This window comes from Carcharodon carcharias, chromosome 18 (genome assembly GCF_017639515.1).
Source record: "Carcharodon carcharias isolate sCarCar2 chromosome 18, sCarCar2.pri, whole genome shotgun sequence".
NCBI lineage: Eukaryota > Metazoa > Chordata > Chondrichthyes > Lamniformes > Lamnidae > Carcharodon > Carcharodon carcharias.
The window spans coordinates 2,405,881-2,429,331 of record NC_054484.1 but is presented as its reverse complement, the minus strand read 5'-3'; the positions used below and the strand labels follow the sequence as shown (position 1 = coordinate 2,429,331).

The window sequence follows — 23,451 nt, the reverse complement described above, 5'->3', positions numbered from 1 at the left end:
TTGAAAGGAAGAAGAGTGGTTCAAAGACTAGTATCTTAAACTTAAATAAAAGCAACTATGTGGGCATGACTCTTTAGACAGCACCTTTGAAACCCACGACCACTACCACCTAAGATGGATAAAGCTAGCAGATAGATGGGGACACCACAGCCTGGAAGTTCCGCTCCAATCCACTCACCATCCTGACTTGGAAATATATCGCCGTTTCTTCACTGTCGCTGGGTCAAAATCCTGGAACTCCCTTCCTAACAGCACTGTGGGTGTACCTACACCATATGGCCTGCAGCAGCTCAAGAAGGCAGCTCACCACTTCCTTCTCAAGGGCAACTAGGCATGGACACTAAATGCTGGCCCAGCCAGTGAAGCCCATGTCCTGTGAACGAATTTTTAAAAATGAAGGCTGAGTTAGCTGAAGTGAACTGGGAAACTAGGCTAGAGGATAGATCAATAGAGAAGCAGTGGCAAACATTTAAGGGGGTCTTTCAGAGTATTCAGAATAAGTACATTCCTATTATAAAGAAAAATTCTAAGGGGAGGACCCATCATTGTGGTTAACTAAAGAAGTTAAGGAGAGCATGAGACTTAAGGAAAAAGCATAAAACTCCGCAAAGATGATTGGCAGGACACATGATTGGTCAGAATATAAAGAATGGCAGAGAATGGCTAAAAGGTTAAACAAGAGAAAGAAATTAGAGTATGTGAGGAAGCTAGCTGGAAATGTAAATATGGATAGCAAGCATTTGTACAGATATTTAAAAAGGAAAAGAGTAAGTAAGGTGAGTGTTAGTCCTCAAGAGAGTGACAGTGGGAGGTTAATGGTAGATAATAAGAAAATGGCAGAAGAAATGAACAAATATTTTGCTTCCATGTTCATTATAGAGAACACAAAAAACATTCCAGTGATAGCTGTAAATCAGGCAATGAAAGGGAGAGAGGAACTTGTTGAATTTGAAATCACTGGGGAAATGGTACTGAGTAATAGGATGGAGCTGCAGGCTAGCAAGTCTCTGGGTCCTGATGGACTACATCCTAGGGTCTTAAAAGAGGTGGCTGATGAAGCAGTCAATGTGCTGGTGTTAATTTTCCAAAATTCCCTAGATTTTGAAAAGGTTCCATCAGACTGGAAAGTAACAAATATAACCCCTTTATTCAAGAAGCGAAGGAGGCAGAAAACAGGAAACTATAGGCCAGTTAGCTTTACATCTGTCATTGGTTGTTGTTAGAATCAATTATTAAGGAGGTTATAGCTGGGCAGTTAGAAGAGCTCAAGGCAATTGAGAAGAGTAGACTTTGTGAAAGGAAAATTATGTTCAACTAAGTAATTGGAGTTTTTTGAAGGAGTAACATGTGCTATGGATAAAGGGGAGCCTGTAGACGTACTGTACCAGGATTTCCAGAAGGCTTTTGATAAGGTGCCCCTTCAAAGGTTATTACAGGAAATAAAAGCGCATGGTGTAAGGGGTAACATATTAGCATGGATAGAAGATTGGCTGGCTGCAGAAACCAGAGAGTATGCATAAACAGGTCTTTCATGGATTGGCAGGGTGTGACAAGTCAAGTCCAACAGGACTCTGTCCTGGGGCCTCAACGTTTTACAATTTACATCAATGACTTAGATGAGGGCAATGAAGACATGGTAGCTAAATTTACAGATGACACAAAGATAGGTGGAAAGTATGTTGTGAAGAGGACATGAGGAAGTTGCAAATAGATATAGATAGGTTGAGTGAGTGGGCAAAGATCTGGCAAATGGAGTTTAATGTCGGAAAATGTGAAATTGTTCACTTTGGCAGGAAGAACAAAAAAGCAAAGTATTATTTAAGTGGAGAATGGCTGCATCATTCTGAGGTGCAGAGGGATCTAGGTGTTCTAGCACACGAGTCACAAAAAGTTAGTATGCAGGTACAGCAAGTAATTAAGAAGGCTAATGGAATGCTATCCTTTATTAAAAGAGGGATTGAACATAAAAGTAAGATGTTATGCTTCAGTTATACAGGGCATTGGTGAGACCACACCTTGAATACTGTGTGCAGTTTTGGTCTCCTTATTTAAGGAAGGATGTAAATGTGTTGGAGGTGGTTCAGAGGAGGTTTACTAGATTGATACCTGGAATGAGTGGGTTGTCTTATGAGGAAAGGTTGGACAGACTGGGCTTGTTTCCACTGGAGTTTAGAAGAGTGAGGGGTGATTTGATTGAAGTATATAAAATCCTGAACGGCCTTGACAAGGTGGATGTGGAAAGGATGTTTCCTGTTGTGGGTGAGTCCAGAACTAGGGAGCACTGTTTTAAAATTAGGGGTCACCCTTCTGGGACAGAGATGAGGAGAATTTTTTTCTCTCAAAGGGTTGTGCAACTTTGGAACTCTCTGCCTCAGAAGGTGGTGGGGGTGGGGGCGGGGTCACTGAATATTTTTAAGGAAGCGGTAGAGAGATTCTTGTTAGGCAAGGGAATCAAAGGTTATCGGCAGTAAATGTGGAATTCAAAATGCAAACAAATCAGCCATAATGCTGTGGAACTGGAGTCACATGTAGGCCAGACCAGGTCTAGGCAGCAGATTTCCTAAAGGGTATTAGCAAATCAGATGGATTTTTACAACAATGGTTTCATAGTCATCATTAGACTTTTAATTCCAGATTTTTATGGAATTCAAATTTCACCACCTGCTATGGCAGAATTTGAAACCAAGTCCTCCAAGTATTACCATGGGTCTTCGGATTACTAGTCCAGCAACAATATCCCTATGCCATCACCTTTTCTTGGTGCCAATCAAGTGGGCTGCTTTGTCCTGGATGGTGTTGAGCTTCTTGAGTGTTTTGGGAGCTGCACTCATCCAGCAAGTGGGGAGTATTCCATCACACTCTTGATTTGTGCCTTGTAGATGGTGGACAGGCTTTGGGGAGTCAGGAGGTGAGTTACTCGTCGTGGGATTCCTAGTCTCCGACCTGTTCTTGTAGCCACAGTATTTATATGGCTAGTCCAGTTCAGTTTCTGGTCAATGGTAACCCCCAGGATGTTGAAAGTAGGGGACTCAGTGACGGTAATGCCATTGAATGTCAACAATAATTGGATTCTCTCTGTCAGAGCTCTGAAGAAGAATCCTCCGGACTTGCAACATTAGCTCTGTTTCTCTCTCCATGGATGGTGTCAGACCTGCTGAGTTTTTCCAGCATTTTCTGTTTTTATCTTCAAGTATTCTATCTAACGATACTACTTTCTGATATACCCTCATTATCAGCTGATACTTCACCACTTCCCACTGCCCCAGATTTTCTCTTCTCCATTGTGAATTTCCCCAGGTGTTCATCCCCCTGCCAATCTAGTTTCAACCCTCCCCAACAGCACTAGGAAACCTCCCCACGAGGACGCTATTCCCAGTCCTGTTAAGATCTAACCCATCCTTCTTGTATAAGTCCCACCTGCCCCAGAACCAATCCCAATGCCTCAGAAATCTAGAGGTCTCCCCCTCCTACTCCATTTCTCCAGCTGCGTGTTGAACTGCTCAATCTTCCTGTTCTAATTTTCATTAGCATGTGGCACTGGGAGTAATCCTGAGATTACTGCTCTTGAGGTCCTGCTTTTTAATTCCCTTCCTAATTCCCTAGAATCTGCTTTCAGGACCTCATCTCCTTTCTTACTTTTGTCATTGGTCTCAGTGTGGATCACGACCTCTGGCTGTTCACCCTCCCCCAGAAGTATGTCCTGCAGCTACGCAGTGATATCCTTTACTCTGGCACCAGGGAAGCAACACACCATCCTGGAGTCGCATCTACGGCTGCAGACATGCTTGTCTGCTCCCTGAGCTATGGAATCGTCCACTGCTATAGCACTTCCACTCTTCCTCCTCCCCTCCTGTGCAGCTGAGCCACCTGTAGTGTCACAGGCTTGGCTCTTGTTACAGTCCTCCTAGGAACCACCTCGCTCACCAGTATCCAAATGGAAAAGCGGTTAGAGAGGGAGATAGCCTCAGGGGATTCCTGCACCACCTGCCTGTTTCTCTTCGATACCCTGGCGGTCACACATTCCCTCTCTGCCTGTGTACTTCTTAGCTATGTTGTGACCACCTCTCTAAATGTGCTATCCATGTAATCCTCAGTCTTGTGCATGCACCACAGTGACTCCAGCCACCACTCAATCTCCACAACTCAGAGTTCAAGTTTCTGTAGGTATAGTCAATGAGGGCACTTTGTGCCTGCATGACTTCCCACATCTTGCAAGATGCACATTCCACATGGCCAAGCTGCAATGTCATACATATACTTTATATAAAATGTTTACTACAGTATTTACTAATTTATTTTAATTATCTTAATTTAGAATAATTCCTATGTATACTACAATTTACTGTGTTTATCTCAGTCTCACCCCTTCTTGTGCTCCTTTAGCACTCCAACTCCACTCTCAGTCTCGTCCCTTCTCGCGCTCTTTTTACTCCCGACTCCACCTTGAATCTCGTTCCTTCTCGTGCTCTTTTAACACTCCAGCTTTGCTCTCAGTCTCACCCCTACTTGCGCTCTTTCAGCTCCCAGCTCTGCTCTCAGTCTTGCCCCTTCTTGCGCTCTTTTAACACTCCAGCTTTGCTCTCAGTCTTGCCCCTTCTCGCGCTCTTTTATCTCTCTGACTCCATTCTCAGTCTCGCCCCTTCTTGTGCTTTTTTAAGCCGCCGGCTCCTCTCTCAGTTCTGGGATGGGAAAAATAGAAAGAAGAAACAAACAACTCCTTCTCCCTCTTCACCAAACTGTCCTCTCACCAAACTCCAAGTCTTCACTCAGTCAGTCAGCTGCAGCTGTTTGCCCTTGGAGGTACAATTATAAATGTGAACATTTGAACTCCTGACTGGCAGGGAATTTAATTTGGAGGGGAGCTTAATTCTGGCAAGCTGGCCTTTTAATAAGCATGCATGACATGGTAGTGCACGCACAAAGCTTTCCCGACATTGTTTGCCAGGAAGCTCGACCCTCCTTTAAAGCCCCCAGAACTTCATTGCAAAGGTTGACCCTGCCTTCGGGAAACCGGTTTTTGGACTCGCACCAAATGAAGTTCCCCTGCCTACCAAGCTCCCCACTGCAGGTGGGCCTAAAAGATTCCTGCCCACGATTGCATCTGCCTCGAGCTCACACTCAGGCAGTTCATTCCAGATCCTAACTACTCTCTGTGTAAAAAGGTTTTTCCTCATGTTGCCATGGATTCTTTTCTCAATCACCTTAATTCTATGTCCTTTAGTTCTTGACCTTTCCACCAATGGGAACAGTGTTTTTCTCTGTCCAGACACCTCAAGATTTTGAAAATTTCCATCTGACCTCCTCTCAGCCTCCTCTTCTCCAAGGAGAACAGCCCTCGACTCTCCAATCTATCCATGTAGCTGAAGATCCTCATTTCTGGAACCATCCTTGTAAATTGCTTCTGCACCCTTACTAATGCCTTTACATCCTTCCTAAAGTGTGGTGCTCAGAATTGGACATAATGCTCCAGTTGAGGTTGAACTAGTTTTTTATATGGGTTCAATATAACTTTCTTGATTTGTATTATATGCCTCTATTTATAACACTTAGGATCCTGCCTGTCTTTTTAACTACTTTCTCAACTGACCCTGCCACCTTCAATGACTTGTGCTCATAAACCCCCAGATCTCTCTGCTCAGGCACCCCTTTAGAATTATATCCTTCATTTTATATTGCCCCTCCTGTTTCTTCCTACCAAAATGTGTCATCTCACAGTTTTCCACACGTCCATCCATTCCACACACCTGCCTATGTCCCCTTGGAAGTCCATCACTATCCTTTACAGGTAACTCCAAGGTTTAAATTATGGGGAGAGATTATACAAATTAGGACTGTGTTTCCTGGAATATAAAAGATTAAGGAGTGATTTTGGAATCTAGGATGTCAGCCACATGTGGTCGGTGGGCCTGGGAGCAGTTAGGAAACAGGCCCGGGACCATGGTTTCATGCTGGTTGGCCGGTTAGTGCTCAGCCAGTATGAAACGCTTGCTGAAAAGCCCAGGCATGAAGAGGGCAGACGATGACGTCACCGCGGGGGTTGATGAACGTTTCCAGTGAGCTCCCTGTCTCAGCTGTCTCAGGGAGCTGCAGACCAAGAAATCTGAAACAAAAACAAAAAATGCTGGAAAAACTCAGCAGGTCTGACAGCATCTGTGGAGAGAAAGACAGAGTTAACGTTTTGAGTCCGTATGATTCTTCTTCAGAGCCAGTACATCTTTCCTTGGATAAGGGGACCAAAACTGGTCACAGTATTCTAGGTGTGGTCTAACTGGTGCCTTGTATAGTTTTAGCAAGACTTCCCTATTTTTATGCTCCATTCCCTTTGAAATAAAGGCCAACGTTCCATTTGCCTTCCCTATTACCTGCTGAACTTGTATGTTAGCTTTTTGGGATTCATGCACAAGGACCCCCAAATCCCTCTGTGCTGCAGCTTTCTGCAGTCTTTCTCCATTTAAATAATATTCAGCTCCTCTATTCTTCCTGCCAAAGTGCATAACCTCTCATTTTCCCACATTATATTCCATCTGCCAAGTTTTTGCCCCCTTACTTAACCTGTCTATATTCCTCTGTAGACTCTGTGTGTCATCCTTATCACTTGCCTTCCAACCTATTTTTGTGCCATCCGCAAACTTGGCGATAGTACATTCACTTCCCTCATCCAAGTCATTAATATATATTGTGAATAATTGTGGCCCCAACACTGATGGCAATGGCACTCCACTAGTTACAGGTTGCCATCCTGAAAATGCCTCCCTTATCCCAACTCTCTGTCTTCTATTAGTTAGCCAACCCTCTATCAATGCTAATATACTACCCCCAACACCTTGGGCTCTTATCTTGTTAAGTAGCCTTATGTGCGGTACTTTATTGAACACCTTTTGGAAATCCAAATATGTTACATTTACTATTTCCCCTTTATCTATCCTGCTTGTTACCTCCTCAAAAAATTCTAATAAATTTGTCAGGCAGGATTTTCCCTTCATGAAGCCATGCTGACTCTGCTTGATAGTTTAATGCATTTCTATATGCTCTGTTTTTACACCCTTTATAATAGGCTCTAACATTTTCCCAATAATAGATGTTATGCTAACTGGCCTATAGTTACCTTCTTTTCGTCTCCCTCCCTTTTTGAATAAGGATGTAACATTGGCAGTTTTCCAATCCTCTGGGACTTTTACAGAATCTAAGGACTCTTGGAAGATTACTACCAGTGCATCCATTATCTCTGTAGCTACTTCCTTTAATATTCTAGGATGTAACCCATCAGGTCCAGTGGAATTATTGGCTTTTCACCCCATTCATTTCCCTAATACTTTTTCCCTAGTGATAGTTATTGTATTAATTTCTCCCTCCCCCCTCCCTTTTGCCCTTTGATTATCTAGTATTTTTGGAATTCTATTAGTGTCTTCTAACATGAAGACTGATGCAAGTATTTATTCAACTCCTCTGCCATTTCTTGGTTCCTCATTATTATTTCCCCAGCCTCATTCTGTAAGGGGCCTACATTCACTTTGGCCTCTCTCTTCCTTTTTAAAGTCATTCAATAGTAGCGCGGCTGATCTGATTGTAAGCTCAACTTCCCACCTACCTCTGGTAACCTTTCAACCCCTTGTTTATCAAGAATCTATCTAGCTCAAAATTAAAAATATTTAAAGACTCTTATGTTTGGTTATCTCCTTGGGTTTCTTCCTACACCCTTAGGCTGCACCATCACGGTGCAGAGACTCATCCACTTTTCCAATTGCCAATTTCTCATCTACATTGGTAGCAAAGCGATCGATTAGAAAGATGAAGGGAATTAAGCAGATAGATTTTCAAAGCCATTTTCAGAAAACATCAACTGTATAGTATAAGAGGAAATCTTGCAGTATGAGTAAAAGCAAACATTGCTGGATTGGAAACAGCATTATGGTAAACTAGTGTTGGTTTGACTGGAAATGGTCAAAAGCACATCTGGCTCAGTGATTGCTCCATTTCTGTTCCGAATTTGTATTGATGTTTCGACCTTGGATACAATCTCAAAACATTTTGGTAGACAAAATGAGAATTTGATCAGTGAGTGAGGAAAGGGTTGAGTCAGTTCGGAACGACATATTAGTGGGATGGTCACAGCTAACGTGATTAAATGTGGGTTATATAAGAAGTATGTAGGAACATAGGAGCAGAGGGAGGCCATTTAGCCCCTCGAGCATGTTCCATCATTCAATGAGGTCATGGCTGATCTGTGACTTAACTCCATATCCCTTTGCCCCATATCCCTTACTAACTTTAGTTAATGTAGGAATAACGAGGAATGGGAGAAACAAGTTATGAGAATGGTTCTGGGAATGTGTAACTTCAGATATGTGGACAGATTGGAAAAGCTGGGTCTCTTTTCCTTGTAGAAGAGAAGGTTGAGACAAGATTTGATGGAGTTGTTCAAAATCATGAGGAATCTATTTACAGTAGATACGGAGAAACTATTCTCGTTGGTGGAAGGTTCAAAAACTAGAGGCCACTAATGTAAGGTGATTGTCAAAAAAACCAACAACAACATGAGGAGAAACTTTTTTACACAGAGAGCAGCTAGTATCTGGAATGCATGCCTGAGAGTGTAATGGAGGCAGGTTCAATTGTGGCTTTCAAAATGGATTGGGATAAATACTTGAAGGAGAAGAAAATTACAGGGATATGGCGAAAGAGATGATGAACCCTGCTACTACCTGGACCCTCCTCTCTTTAGTGTTCTGCCTCAACCTCTGAACCACATTGATAAAACTTTCTCAGTCCCATGTCTCTGCTTTCCAATCTCTGCTCTCTTGCCTCTGTGTTCCAGTCTCTGTATATGTCTCTTTGCTTAACAGTGATAGACATTCCATTTGCTGCTCACTGCTTCCTTACCTTCTCCATCTTATTTAAGTAACAATCAGTGAAATCTCGTGGAGTCTCAGGGTTTCTGCTCAGTTGATGATGTTGTACTTGCTCCAAGAGGATGGACACCAGTTGATCCCATTCTGCAAACAGCCTCTGATGTGCTCCTGGCATGAACTGCATCACTGTCGGCAATAGGTTATACAGCTGAAATTATATAAAATTCAAATTACACAGTACTCTATAACACAGAAATAGGCCATCAGCCCATATGGTACATGCTGGTATTTATCCTGCATGTGAGCCTCTTCTAATCCGTCACCTCACCCCTGTCACCATAATGCTTCTATTCCTATCTCATTTATCTGTTAATCCAGTATCCCCTTGAATGCATCTATACTCTATTATTCACCTCAACTATTCCCTGTGATAGCGAGTTCCACACTCTCATCACTCTGGGTGAAGTGGTTTCTTCTGAATTCCCTATTGGGATTATCAGAATATACAATATTTTACACCAACTTGCATTTATAAGACATTTTTAACATAATAAAATACCCATGGCATTTCACAGGGTTATTATAAAGCAAACTATGATACTGAGTTGCATAAGGAGATATTAGGGCAGGTAACTAAAAACCTGGTCAAAGGGTAATGCTGTTGACATGGTGTACATGGACTTTGGAAAGGCATTTGACACAGTGCCACAAAACTGACTTGTGAGAAAAGTTAGTGCTCAGGGAATAAAAGGGACAGTAGCAACATGGATAGAAAACTGGTTGAAAAATAGGAAACAGAGAGTAATGGTCAATGGATATTTTTCGGGCTAGAGGAAGGTTTGCATTGGAGTTCCCCCTGGGGTCAGTATTGGGACCCTTTCTGTTCCTGATATATATTAATGATCTAGATCTTGGTGTGCAGGAGACAATTTCAATGTTTGTGGATGATATGACGCTTGGGAGTGTTGTGAACTGCGAGAAGGATGGTGTGGAACTTCAAGAGGACATAGACAAGTTGGTGGAGCGGGCAGATAGGTGGCAGATGAAGTTCAATGTGGAGCAATGTGACGTGATGCATTTTGGTAGGAAGAACATGGACAGACAATATAAAATAAGGGGAGAAATCTGAAGGGGGTGCAGGAGCAGAAAGACCTGGGTGTATCGATCATTGAAGGTGATCATTGATGGCAGGATCATTGAAGGTGATCATTGATGATCATTGATGATCATTGAAGGTGATCATTGAAGGTGATCATTGGCAGGATCATTGGCAGGATCATTGAAGGTGATCATTGATGATCATTGATGATCATTGAAGGTGATCATTGATGGCAGGACAGGTGGAGAGAGCAGTTATTAAAGCATATAGTATCCTGGGCTTTATTAAAAGGGGCATAGAGTACAAGAGCAGGGAGGTTATGCTGAATTTATATAAGACACTCATTAGAACTGAGCTGAAATATTGTGTACAGTTCTCGGTACCATATTATAGGAAGGATGTGAACACATTGGAGACAGTACACAAGGCTGGTTCCAGGGATGAGAAATTTCAGCCAAGAGGATAGATTGGAGAGGTTGGCGCTGTTCTCTCGGCTAAGAGGAGATTTGATAGCGATGTTTTCAAAATCATGAGGGGGCTGGACAGAGTAGATAGGGAGAAGCTGTTCTCACTCGTAAAAGAATCAAGAACAGGAGGGCACAGATTTAAAGTGACTTGCAAAAGAATGGATCGGGTCTGTGCCCATCCACGTCTGCTCCTGCTCCGCCTGCCCACCAAACGGAAAATTTTGGCCCCTGTTTTCTTGAATAGACGTGTTACATTTGTGGTTAGAGGTGTTACATTTACAATAGAGGTGTTACATTTGTGGTTTTCCAATCCACTGAACCTTTCCAGAATCTAGAATTCTGGAAGATTACAATCAATTGTGGTCACCAGTACATTTGGAACTTATCTCCTCTGCCATCACCTCGCACAGAGACATCACTATCTCCTGGGAGAAGTGCAGCTATCGGGGACACTGTCACTCCAACTGCCTGAAGAGTGAGTTCTTCTTCTTGGTTCACCTTGCTGACAGTGGTCTCTGCAGCCTTCTGTCCCTTCAACATAACTAGGTGCCTTATGTTTTGTCTGCATCATAGTGCTGTGTTTGGCTGCAGTAGAATGCTTCAGTTGGGGTTTGGTGACTGAGGGAGTTCAGGAAGGAGGGAGAAGGTGCTCCTTTTTCTACTTCTCCTCAGAAAGAAGAGCAGAGCCTTGGTGAGTAGGAACTTGTGAGTAAAATAGAAAAGTGTATTATTTTTAAGCAAGTTACTCTACTTGGATTTAACTGAAGTGCCAGGAGTAAGGGAAATTTAGGGCCAATATAATCAAGTAATATAAATAACCTAAAGTAGATTAAAGTTAACGTAAGGGAAGCAGAGTTAAGACATGGCAGGGCAGCTCAGTCAAGTGGAATGCATGTCCTGTAATATGTGTGAAGTCATGGATGCTACCGGTATCCTAGACGACCACATGGGCAGGAAGTGCCGTCAGCTGCAGAAACTTGAGCTCCGGTTTCAGAGCTCGAGCGGTGGCTGGAGTCACTGTGGCACATCCATGAGGCTGAGAGCTACGTGGGTAGCACGTTCAGAGAGGTGGCCACACCGCAGCTTAAGGGCCTGTAGACAGAGAGGGAATGGGTGACCACCAGGCAGTTCAAGAGAAGTAGGCAGGTAGTGCAAGAGTCCCCTGGGGTCCCACTCACAAACCAGTTTTCCATTTTGGAAGATGGTGAGGGCACTGGTTCCTCAGAGGAGTGCAGTCAGAACCAAGTTTGTGGCACCATGAGTAGCTCGACTGTACAGGAGGGAAGAAGAAAGAAAGAGCAGCAGTGATAAGGGATTCATTGGTTAGGGGAATAGACAGGTGTTTCTGCAGCTGTAACATGATGGTGTGTTGCCTCCCTGGTGCCAGGGTCAAGGATGTCACAGAGCGAATGCAGGACATTCTTCTGGGGGATGGTGAACGGCCAGAGGTCATGGTCCATATCGATACTAAAGACTTAGGTAGGAAGGGGGATGTGATCCTGCAATCAGAATTTAGGGAGCTACATAGAAAATTAGCAAGCAGGAACCATAAGACAGTGATCTCCAGATTACTCCCAGTGCAACATGCCAGTGAGGACAGAAGTAGGAAGATAAGACAGATGAATGCGTAGCTGGAAAGATAGTGCAGGAAGGAGGCCTTTAGATTCCTGGGACTGGCTCTGGGGGAGACGACACCTGTACAAACCGGACAGGTTGCATCTGAACAGAGCCAGGACTGAGTTCCTTGCGGGGTGTTTTGCTAGTGCTGTTGGGGAGGGTTTAAACTAACTCGGCAGGGGTGTGGGAACCAGGAGAAAGTATTAGAACGTAATACCAGGGTGCATGGAATGCTGGGAGAGGCAGGTAGCACTAAATAGAGATTAGTAAGTTAATAGATGAAGTCGGAGTAAGGGAGCAAGTAATGAAGTCTAAATCAGGGCTACACTGCATGTATGTGAATGTATGGATTATGGTTAATAAAATTGGGGAGTTACAGGCACAGATTGCTTTGTGGGATTATGATGTTGTGGTGTTAACGGAGATCTGGCTTAAGGAAGGGCAGATCTGGGTGTTAAATATTCTTGGTTACAAGGAGTTCAGAAAAGGTAAGAAAGGTAAAAAAGGAGGATGCTTGGGGTTGTTGGTTGGAGTGTGTTGCAAGAGGATGTGTCCGACGATTCAAGGACAGAATCGATTAGGCTAGAGCTAAGGAATAAGAAGGGTGGAATTACATTGCTCGGTGTGATATATAGACCATCAGCTTGTGGGAAGGAGATAGAGGAACAAATCTGCAAGGAAATTACAGAGAGGTGTAAACACCATAGTTATAATGTGGGACTTTAATTACCCATATATAGACTGGAATAGTGGAGTGTGAGAGGCAGTGAGGGACAAACATTCCTAGATTGTGTTCAGGAGAATTTCCTACAGAAGTATATGTCCAGTCCAACAAGAAAGGAGACACTGGTTCTTGGGAATGAAATAGGCCAAGTGGATCAAGTGACAGTGGGGAAATATTTAGGGGACAGTGATCATTGTATCATAAGGTTTAGAATAATGGTGGAAAATGACATTGGTCAATTCAGAGTAAGAATAATCAACTGGCAGAGAGCGGACTTCAATGGGGCAAGAACGGAGCTGGGCTGGATAGACTGAAAGCAAAGATTGGCAGGAGAAAGAGTAGCTGAACAATGGGCTACCTTCAAAGAGGAAATGGTTTGGACAAATCAAGGTATGTTCCCTCACAAGGGAAGGGTAGGACAAACAATTCAGAGTTCCCTGGATGACAAAGGAGATAGAAATTAAGTTAAACAAGAAAAAGTGTGCTTACGACAGGTGTCAGGCAACTACAATTGAGAACCAAGCTGAATACAGAAGGTTCAGAAGGATGTGAAAAAGCAGATACAAGAAGCAAAGAGGGACTGTGAAAAAAGACTGGCAGCTAACATGAAAGGAAATGCTAAAGTATTCTATCAGCACATCAATAGTAAAAGGAGTAGGGCCGATTAGGGACCAAAATGGGGATTTACACATAGAGGCAAGTGACATAGCTGAGGTGTTAAATGCATCTGTCTTTACCTAGTGGATGCTGCCCAGGTCATGGTGACAGAGGAGGAAATTCAGTCCCTAGAAAGGCTTAAAATTGATGATGAGGAGGTAATGGATAAGCTGTCGCTACTTAAATTTGATAAGGCGGGACCGGATGAGATGCATCCAAGGATATTGAAGGAAGTGAGTGGAAATTGCAGAGGCACTGGCAATAATCTTTTAATGTTCCCTGGATTCAGGGGAGGTGCTAGAGGACTGGATAATTAAAAACATTACTATTCTCTATTTTAATGCTACCTGCCTTTCCCTGACTCTTCCGAATCAAGCCACATTTTTCCATGTGACTATTAATTCTATCCTGATTCGGAAGAGTCAGCATGGATTTGTTAAAGGAAAATCGTGTCCAACTAATTTGCTGGAGTTTTATGAAGAGGCAACAGAGATGGTTGATGAGGATAAGGCCATTGATGTGGTATATATGGACTTCCAAATGGCGTTCTATACAGTGCCACACAACAGACTTCTGAGGGAAGCTATAGATCATGGAATAAAAGGGACAGTAACAACTTAGACACAAAATTGGCTGAGGGATAGGAAAAAGAGAGTAATGGTTAATGAGTATTTTTCGGGCTGGGAGGTTTGTAATGGAGTTCTCCAAGGGTCAGTACTGGGACCCTTGCTCTTCCTGATGTATATAAATGTTCTAGATCTTGCTGTGCAGGCGACAATTTCAAAGTTTCGGACAACCTTGGGAGAATTGTAAACTGTGAGGAGGGCCGTGTAAAACTTCAAAAGGACATTAACTCATTAGTGGAGTGGGCAGATAGGTGGCAGATGAAGTTCAATGTGGAGAAGTATGAGGTGATGCACTTTGGTACAAAGAACATGGAGAGACAGTATAAAATAAAGGATACTATTCTACAGGGTCTACAGGAGCAGACAGACCTGGGTCTATATGTACATTAGTCATTAAAGGTGGCAGGACAGGGAGAGAAAGTTGTTTCTAAAGTATACAGTATTCTAGGCTTCATTAATAGAGGCATGGCGTACAAGACCAGGGAGGTTATGATGAACTTATATAAGATGCTGGTAAGACCTCAGCTGGAGTATTGTGTGCAGTTCTGGGTGCCACAGCATAGGAAGGATGTGAACACATTGGAGAGAGTGCAGAAGTGGTTTACAAGAATGGTTCCAGGGATGAAGAACTTCAATTATGCGGAAAGATTGGCTAAGTTGGGAATGTTTTCCTTGGAGAGGAGAAGGCTGAGAGGAGATTTGATAGAAATTTTCAAAATCATGAAGGGTCTAGACAGAGTAGATAGAGAGAAACTGTTCCCACTCGTAAACAGATCGAGAATGAGAGGCACAGTTTTAAAGTGATTTGCAAAAGAAGCCAATGTGAGGTGAGAAAAACCTTTTCACACAATGAGTGGTTTGAGTCTGGAATGCACTGTCTGGAAGTGTGGTGGAAGCAGGCTCAATCGAGGCATTCAAGAGGGTATTAGATGAGTATTTAAATAGAAACAATGCGCAGGGTTACGGGGAAAAGTAAGGAGATTGTTACTAAGTTGAAATGCTCAGAGAGCCGGTGCAGACATGATGGGCTGAATGGCCTCCTTCTACAGCGTACCAATTCTGTGATTCTGTGATTCTATGTGACTAGTCAGCAGGACACTGCTGTCCTTGTCCTGTTGCCCTCCTTCTACTGTTCTCCTCACTGGAAGAGCCTCCACCGGAGTGCACAATGCCAATTGGGAAAGCGACCATTTACTTTTCAGGGTGACTCTTCCCTTTTCAGGATCCTCTACACCCCCTGAACTGTCACTCCCTTCTGGATAATAAATCAAAAGCCCCTCACCTCGAGCAGTGGGCTCAGCTGCTGCCTTTACCTTCTCAAGCAGTTTGCTGCCTATGAAAACCTGTCACTCCCCCCATTTGGCCCATGTGCTTCCTGAAACTATTGCACAGGTAATGTAAAATTTGAGTGCTTTGTCAATTTAATTGCTTTAATTAGCTCATAATTGCAGATTTCCAAAAAGCAGACGGGCTCCCAGTTCCACACCTTGCTTGCCTTCTGTACTATTGCAGACTGACATCATGACTGTGGCTGCCCCATCTGACATCATGATGCCAAATTTCATGGAGATGTGGGAGGGACATTCCCGTAAAATTCAGCCCAATGTTTTAGGTTGATGATCTTTCATTAGAATTGAATATTGTCAGCATTTTGTGTTGTTTTACTTCATATTTTCAGCATCCGCTACATTCTATTTTTGTAAATGTATATTGATTGTCTGGGAAGCAGCTTTAAGTGATTGGTCCTGTGAAGAGAATATTATTTGCATTGTGACTTTGAAGTTTTACTGACCTTTACGCTTACACAGGGTATAACTGCTGCTATGTTCTTGGAATGCTGCATGAAAGCCCTGAAGTTTGGGTCACTGTAGTCGAGATGATGACCAAACAACACTTGGTACATTGCGCTGTAGACGGACTGGCTGATATCCAAATGGGGGTCAAAGGGCTCATCTGTGAAGTGTAATATTAAACACAATAAGCGCTGATTTGGAAGCAGGAGAAAAATCAATAATAGTAACAATTGCAGGTCCTCTGATGTGTGATCAGGAATGAAGTCTCACTAAACAGCTTTTAGTAGTGTTAGATGATCTCGAGGAGGAAAGTGGTGCTGTAAATTACCTCAGTAACTCTGGGCCACAACAAGGGAAATGAACCAACTCCAGGAGCCTGTGATATCTCCCATAGAGTATAGACATGTTATGTAAGAGTCTAGCCTGTCAGAATCACCTGATAACTCAGTCATATAGAATTGCAGAATCTCACAGCACAGAAGGATAACTAGGGAAAGAGTAGGGCCCATTAAGGACAATAGTGGTAATTTGTGTGTGGAGCTGGAAGATGTAGTTAGGGTTCTAAATTAATACTTTGTGTATGTGTTCACAAGTGAGAGGGACGATGTGGGTATGGAAATCAGAAGGACTGTGATATAATTAAAGAAATTAGCATAGAAAGGGAGGAGGCTCTAAGTGGTCTGGCAGGTTAAAAGTAGATAAATTTCCAGGCCCAGATGATATGTATCAAAGGCTGTTGAGTGAGGCAAGGGAGGAGATAGCAGGGGCTATAATTTTCAATACCTCTCTGGCCACAGGAGAGGTGCCAGAGGACTGGAAGACAGCCAGTGTGGTACCGTTATTCAAGAAGGGTGGAAGGGATAAACCAGGGAACTACAGGCCAGTCAGTCTAACCTCAGTGGTGGGGAAACTATTGGAAGCAATTCAGAGGGACAGAATTAATCTACACTTGGAGAGACAGGGATTAATCAAGGACAGTCAGCATGGTTTTGTTAAGGGGAGGTCATGTCTGACCAATTTGATTGAATTTTTCAAAGAGCTGAGTAGGTGAGGGCAATGCAGTTGACGTAGTCTACTTAGACTTCAGCAAGGCTTTTGATAAGGTCCCGCATGGGAGACTGATAACGAAGGTAAGAGACCATGGGATCCAAGGCAATTTGGCAAATTGGATCCAGAATTGGCTGAGTGGCAGGAAGCAGAAGGTAATTGTTGAGGGGTGTTTTTGTGACTGGATGCCTGTGTCCATGGGGTTCCACAGGGATCGGTGTTGGGTCCCTTGCTGTTTGTGGTTTATTTAAACAATTTAGGCTTGAATGTAGAAGGGTTGATCAGTAAGTTCATGGATGACACGAAAATTGGTGGGGTGGTAAATAGTGAGGAGGATAGCCTTAGATTACAGGAGGATATAGATGGTCAGGCTGGTCAGGTGGGTTGATCAGTGGCAAATGGAATTTAATCTGGATAAGCGTAAGGTGATGCACTTGGGCAGGACAAACAAGGCACAGGAATACATGATGAATGGTAGGACTTGGGAAGCACCAGGATCAGAGGGACCTTGGTGTGCATGTCCACCGGTCCATTAAGGTGGTGGGACAGGTAGATAAGGTGGTTAAGAAGGCAGATGGGATACTTGCCTTTATTAGCCGAGGCACAGAATATAAGAGCAGGGAGGTTATGCTGGAACTGTATAAAACGCAGGTTAGGCCACAGCTAGAGTATTGTGTGCAGTTCTGGAATCCGCAATATAGGAAGGATGTGATCGCGCTGGAGAAAATACAGAGGAGAATTATCAGGATGTTGCCTGGGCTGGAGAGTTTTAGTTATGGAGAGATTGGATAGACTGGGATTATTTTCCCTGGAGCAGAGGAGATTGAGGGGGACATGATTGAGGTGTATAAAATTATGAAGGGCATAGATAGGGTAGACAGGAAGGAACTTTTCCCCTTGGTGGTGGGATGAATAACCAGGGGGCATAGATTTAAGGTAAGGGGCAGGAGGTTTAGAGGGGATGTGAAGAAGAATTTTTTTACCAGAGGGTGGTGGGAATCTGGAACTCACTGCCTGAAAGAATGGTAGAGGTAGAAAACCTCATAACATTGAAGAAGTATTTCGATGTGCACTTGTGATGCCCATGGTATACAAGGCTATGGGCCTAGTGCTGGAAAATGGGATTAGAAGTTAGGTACTTGTTTGACCGAGGCAGACTCAATGAGCTGAAGGGCCTTTTTCTGTGCTGTAGACCTCTATGACTCCATGACTCTATGACTCTATGAGAAGGAGACAAGTCTTTGAAAGAGCTGTTTGTTAAAAATACTGGACTTTAAACAGGCAGTTATGTTTTAAACTGTTTTCTTTCAATTTAATTTAATCCCCTGGAATGGGGCTGGTGAAATCATACTAAACTGCCTGGAGACAGCCCCATATGATTTGGTTGTCATGGGGAAAGAGGCCCAGGCCAAAACCTATAGAAAATCATGTGCCAGGTTTCACACTTTGACACAAAGAGGGGCAGCTGGTCTTTCTGGACACACACTCTCAGAATCAGAGACCAAAACAGCTGATGCAGTGTCAAGGAAAAGACTGTTTTGTGTTAGCCATCAAGTAGGATGCTGAGGAGAACTGATTTCTGTCTGAATGGGTGGGAATTGTATTGGAACAAAGGAACATAGGACCAGGAATAGGCCATTCAGCCCATCATGCCTGCTTCGCCATTCAATTTGATCATGGCTGATCATGTACCTCTACGTCACTTTCCTGCGCTGTCCCTATATCCTTTGATATCACTAATATCCAAAAATCTATCAATTTCTGTCTTGAACATGCTCAATTATTTGAATTCTCCAACCCAGAGGGCTGTGGAAGCTCAAAGATTCACCATTCTCTGAATGAAGAAATTCCTCCTCATCTCAGTCTTAAATGGCCTTCCCTTATTCTGGAACTGTGTGCCCTGGTTCTAGACTCAGCAGCCAATCTAAATGTACCATCATGCCATATGAGAATTTATTAAGTTTCAGTGCGATCACCTCTCTTTCTTTGAAACTTTAGAGAATACAGGCCCAGTTTCCTTAATCTCTCCTCATAGGACGATCATGCTATCCCAGGGGTTAATCTGATGAATCTCTGTTGCACACCCTCTACTCCCCCTTTGGCAAGTATATGCTTGCTTAGATGAGAAGACAAATACTCCAGGTGGGATCTCACCAAGGCTCTGTACAATTGCAGCAAGACATCTTTACTCCTGTACTCAAATCCCCTTGCAATAAAGGCCAACAAACCATTTACCTTCCTAATTGCTTGCTGCACCTGCATGTTAGTTTTTAGTGACTCATGAACAAGGACACCCAGGTCCCTTTGGACATCAACACTTCCCAGTCTCTCACCATTTAAGAAATACTCTTTCTGTTTTTTCTACCAAAGTGAATAAGTGTGAAGTTCACACTTACACATTCACATCATATTCCATCAGCCATGTTCCAGCCCATTCACTCAGCCTGTCCAAGTTTCTTTGAAGCCTCCTTGCATCTTCCTCACAACTTACAGTCCCAGCTAGTTTTATGTCATCAGCAAAATTGGAAATACTACATTTGGTCTCCATGTCCAAAATATTTGCATGGATTGTGAACAGCTGTGAGCCCAGCACTGACCCTTGTGCTACCCAAGTTAGGGGAAATTAGGGGAAGTGATGGCATAGTGGACTAGTAATCCAAAGACCAAAGGTAATGATCTGGGGACCAGGTTTTGAATCCCATCACGGCAGATGGTAGAATTCAATAAAAATCTGGAATTAAAATTCTAATGGTGACCATGAAATATTGTTGATTGTCATAAAAACCCATCTGTTTCACTAAATCTGCTAGCCTCACTGGTTCTGGCCTACAAGTGATTCTGGACTCCAGTGGTTGACTTTGAAATGGCTGAGCAAGCCACTCAGTTGTATCAAACTCCTAAAAAGGATGAAGCTGGATGAACCACCCAGCATCAACCTAGATACGGGAAACGACAAGCGCAAACTCAGCCCTGTCGACCCTGCAAAGTTCTCCTTACTAACATCTGGGGACTAGTGCCAAAATTGGGCGAACATTCTCACATACTGGTCAAGCAACAGCCTGACATAGTCATACTCCTGGAATCATACCTTACAGACAATGTCCCAGAGATCACCATCCCTGGGTATGTCCTGTCCCACCAGCAGGACAGGCCCAGCGGAGGTGGGGGCACAGTGATATACAGTCAGGAGGGAGTTGCCCTGGGAGTCCTCAACATCGACTCCAGACCCCATGAAGTCTCATGGCATCAGGTCAAACATGGGTAAGGAAACCTCCTGCTCATTACCATGTACCACCCTCCCTCAGCCGATGAATCACTGCTCCTCCATGTTGAACATCACTTGGAGGAAGCACTGAGGATGTCAAGGGTGCAGAATGTACTCTGGATGGGGGACTTCAAAGTCCATCACCAAGAGTGGCTCAGTAGCACCACCACAGACTGAGCTGGCTGAGTCCTAAAGGTCTTAGCTTCTAGGCTGGATCTGCAGCAGGTGGTGAGGGAACCAATAAGAAGGGAAAAAAATTATTTGACCTCATCTTCACCAACCTGTTGCTGCCGATGCATCTGTCCAAGGCAGTATTAGTAGGAGTCTTGAGGAGATGAAGTCCCGCCCTCACATTGAGGATACCATCGCATTGTGTGGCACTACCACGGTGTTAAATGGGATAGATTTCAAACAGATCCAGCAACTCAAGACTGGGCATCCGTGAGGTGCTGTGGGCCATCAGCAGCAGCAGAATTGTACTCAAACACAACCTGTAACCTCATGGCCTGGAATTTTCCCCACTCTGCCATTACCATCAAGCAAGGGGATCAACCCTGGTTCAATGAAGAGTGCAGGAGGGCATGCCAGGAGCAGTACCAGGCATACCTAAAAATGAGGTGTCAACCTGGTGAAGCTACAACACATGACTATTTGCATGCCAAACAGCATAAGCAGCAAGCGATAGACAGAGTTAATCGATCCAACAACCAACGGATCAGATCTAAGCTCTGCAGTCCTGTCACATCCAGTCGTCAATGGGGGTGGACAATTAAACAACTCACTGGAGGAGGAGGCTCCACAAATATCCCCATCCTCAATGATGGAGGAGCCCAGAACATTAGTGCAAAAGATAAAGCTGAAGCATTTGCAACAATCTTCAGCCCAGAAGCGGCGAGTGGATCACCCATCTTGGCCTCCTCTGGAGGTCCCCAGCATAACTGTTGTTAATCTTCAGCCAATGCAATTCACTTCAGGTGATATCAAGAAACGGTGTAGGACACTGGATACTGCAAAGGCTCTGGGCCCTGACAATATTCCAGCAATAGCATTGAAGACTTGTGCTCCAGAACTTGCCGCACCCCTAGCCAAGCTGTTCCAGTACAGCTGCAACACTGGCATCTACCCAGCTATGTGGAAAATTGCCTAGGTATGTCCTGTCCACAAAAAACAGGACAAATCCAACCCAGCCAATTACCGCCCCATCAGTCTACTCTCGATCATCAGTAAAGTGATGGAAGGGGTCATCAACAGTGCTATCAAGTAGCACCTGTTTAGCAATAACCTACTCACTGATGCTCAGTTTGGGTTCTACCAGGGCCACTCAGCTCCTGACTTCATTACAGCCTTGGTTCGAGCATGGGCGAAAGAGCTGAACTCCTGAGGTGAGGTGAGTGTGACTGCCCTGGACATCGAGGCAGCATTTGACCGAGTGTGGCATCAAGGAGCCCCAGCAAAACTGGAGTCAATGGGAATCAGGGGGAAAACTCTCCACTGGTTGGAGTCATACCTAGCACAAAGGAAGATGGTTGTGGTTGTTGGAGGTCAGTTATCTCAGCTCCACCACAGCAGGAGTTCCTCAGGGTAATATCATCGGCCCAACCAACTTCTGCTGCTTCATCAATGACCTTCCTTCCATCATAAGGTCAGAAGTGGGGATGTTTGCTGATGATTGCACAATGTTCAACACCACTCACAACTCCTCAGATACTGAAGCAGTCCATGTCCAAATGCAGCAAGACCTGGATAATATCCAGGTTTGGGCTGACAAGTGGCAAGTAACATTCGTGCCACACAAGTGTCAGGCAATGACCATCTCCAACAAGAGAGAATCCAACCATCGCCCCTTGATGTTCAATGGCATTACCATCACTGAATCCCCCACTATCAATATCCTGAGGGTTACCATTGACCAGAAACTGAACAGGACTAGCCATATAAATACTGTGGCTACACAGCAGGTCAAAGGCTGGGAATCCTGTGCCGAGTAACCCACCTCCTGACTCCCCAAAGCCTGTCCACCATCTACAAGGCACAGGTCAGGAGTGTGATGGAATACTCTCCACTTGCCCGAATGAATGAGCTCCCACAACACTCAAGAAGCTTGACACCATTCAAGGAAAAGAATCCCCCTTTTTGGCACCACATCCACAAACATCGACTCCCTTCACCACCGATGCACAGTAGCAGCAGTGTGTACCATCTTCAAGATGCAGTGCAGGAATTCACCAAGGCTTCTTAGACAGCACCTTCCAAACCCACAACTGCTACCACCTAAAAGGACAAGAGCAGCAGACGCATGGGAACATCACCACCTGGAAATGCACCTCCAAGCCACTCACCATGCTGACTTGGAAATATATCACTATTCCTTCACTGTCACTGGGTCAAAATCTTAGAACTCCCTCCCTAACAGCACTGTGGGTGTACCTACATCACAAGAGCTGCAGCGGTTCAAGAAGGCAGCTCACCACCGCTTTCTCAAAGGCAGTTAGGGGTGGGCAATAAATGCTGGCCTAGCCAGTGATGCCCACATTTCATAAATTAATTTTAAAAACCCCAACTAGTAACAGCCTGCCATCCTGGGAATGACACATTTATTCCTACCCAGTTTTTGTGTGTTAGTCAATTCTCAATCCATACCAGAATATTACTGCCAACCCCATGTACTGCAATTTTGTTTACTAACCTCCTGTGTGAGATTTTCACAAAAGCTTTCTGAAAACCCAAATACACCACATCTACTGGTTCTCCTTTACCTATACTACAAGTAACATCAACAAAAATCTCCAACAGGTTTGTCAAACGTGCTTTCCCTTTCATAAATCATTGTTGACTCTGCCCAATCACTTCACTATTTTCCAGGTGTCCAGTTATCACATCCTTTATAATGGATTCTAACATTTTCCCTATTACTGATGTCAAACTAACAGGTCTGTCATTCTCTGTTTTCTCTCACCCTCATTTCTTAAATAATGGGGTTACATTTGCTACTTTCCAATCTGCAGGAACATTTCCAGAATCTATAGAGTTTTGAATGATAACTAACAATACATCCACTATCTCTACAGCCACCCCCTTCAATGCTCTGGGATGTAGCTCATCAGGTCCAAGGGATTCAACCTTCAGTCCAGTTAACATTTTGAGTACTACTTTTTTATTAATATTAATTTCTTTCAATTCCTTATTTTCACCAGTCCCTTGGTTCCTGAGTATTTCAAGGAGATTTTCTGTGTCCTCGTCCATGAAGATGTACAAAAAGTAATTGTTTATTTTCTCCTGCATTTCCTTATCCTCCATTATAAATTCG

At 43.8% G+C, this 23,451-nt stretch overlaps 1 protein-coding gene across 2 annotated transcripts in view; it reads right to left on the bottom strand.

The window, feature by feature from the left end:
* LOC121290943 (cytochrome P450 2J1-like) overlaps window positions 1–23,451 on the bottom strand; it is a 241,128-nt gene that overhangs the window by 83,155 nt on the left and 134,522 nt on the right. For both annotated transcript variants that reach the window (XM_041212000.1, XM_041212001.1), the window contains exons 4-5: window positions 15,832–15,992; window positions 8,881–9,057 (exon numbers count right to left, since the gene is read on the bottom strand). In XM_041212000.1, coding sequence (XP_041067934.1) covers window positions 8,881–9,057; window positions 15,832–15,992 — 338 coding nt within the window. The remainder of the gene's footprint in view (window positions 1–8,880; window positions 9,058–15,831; window positions 15,993–23,451) is intronic.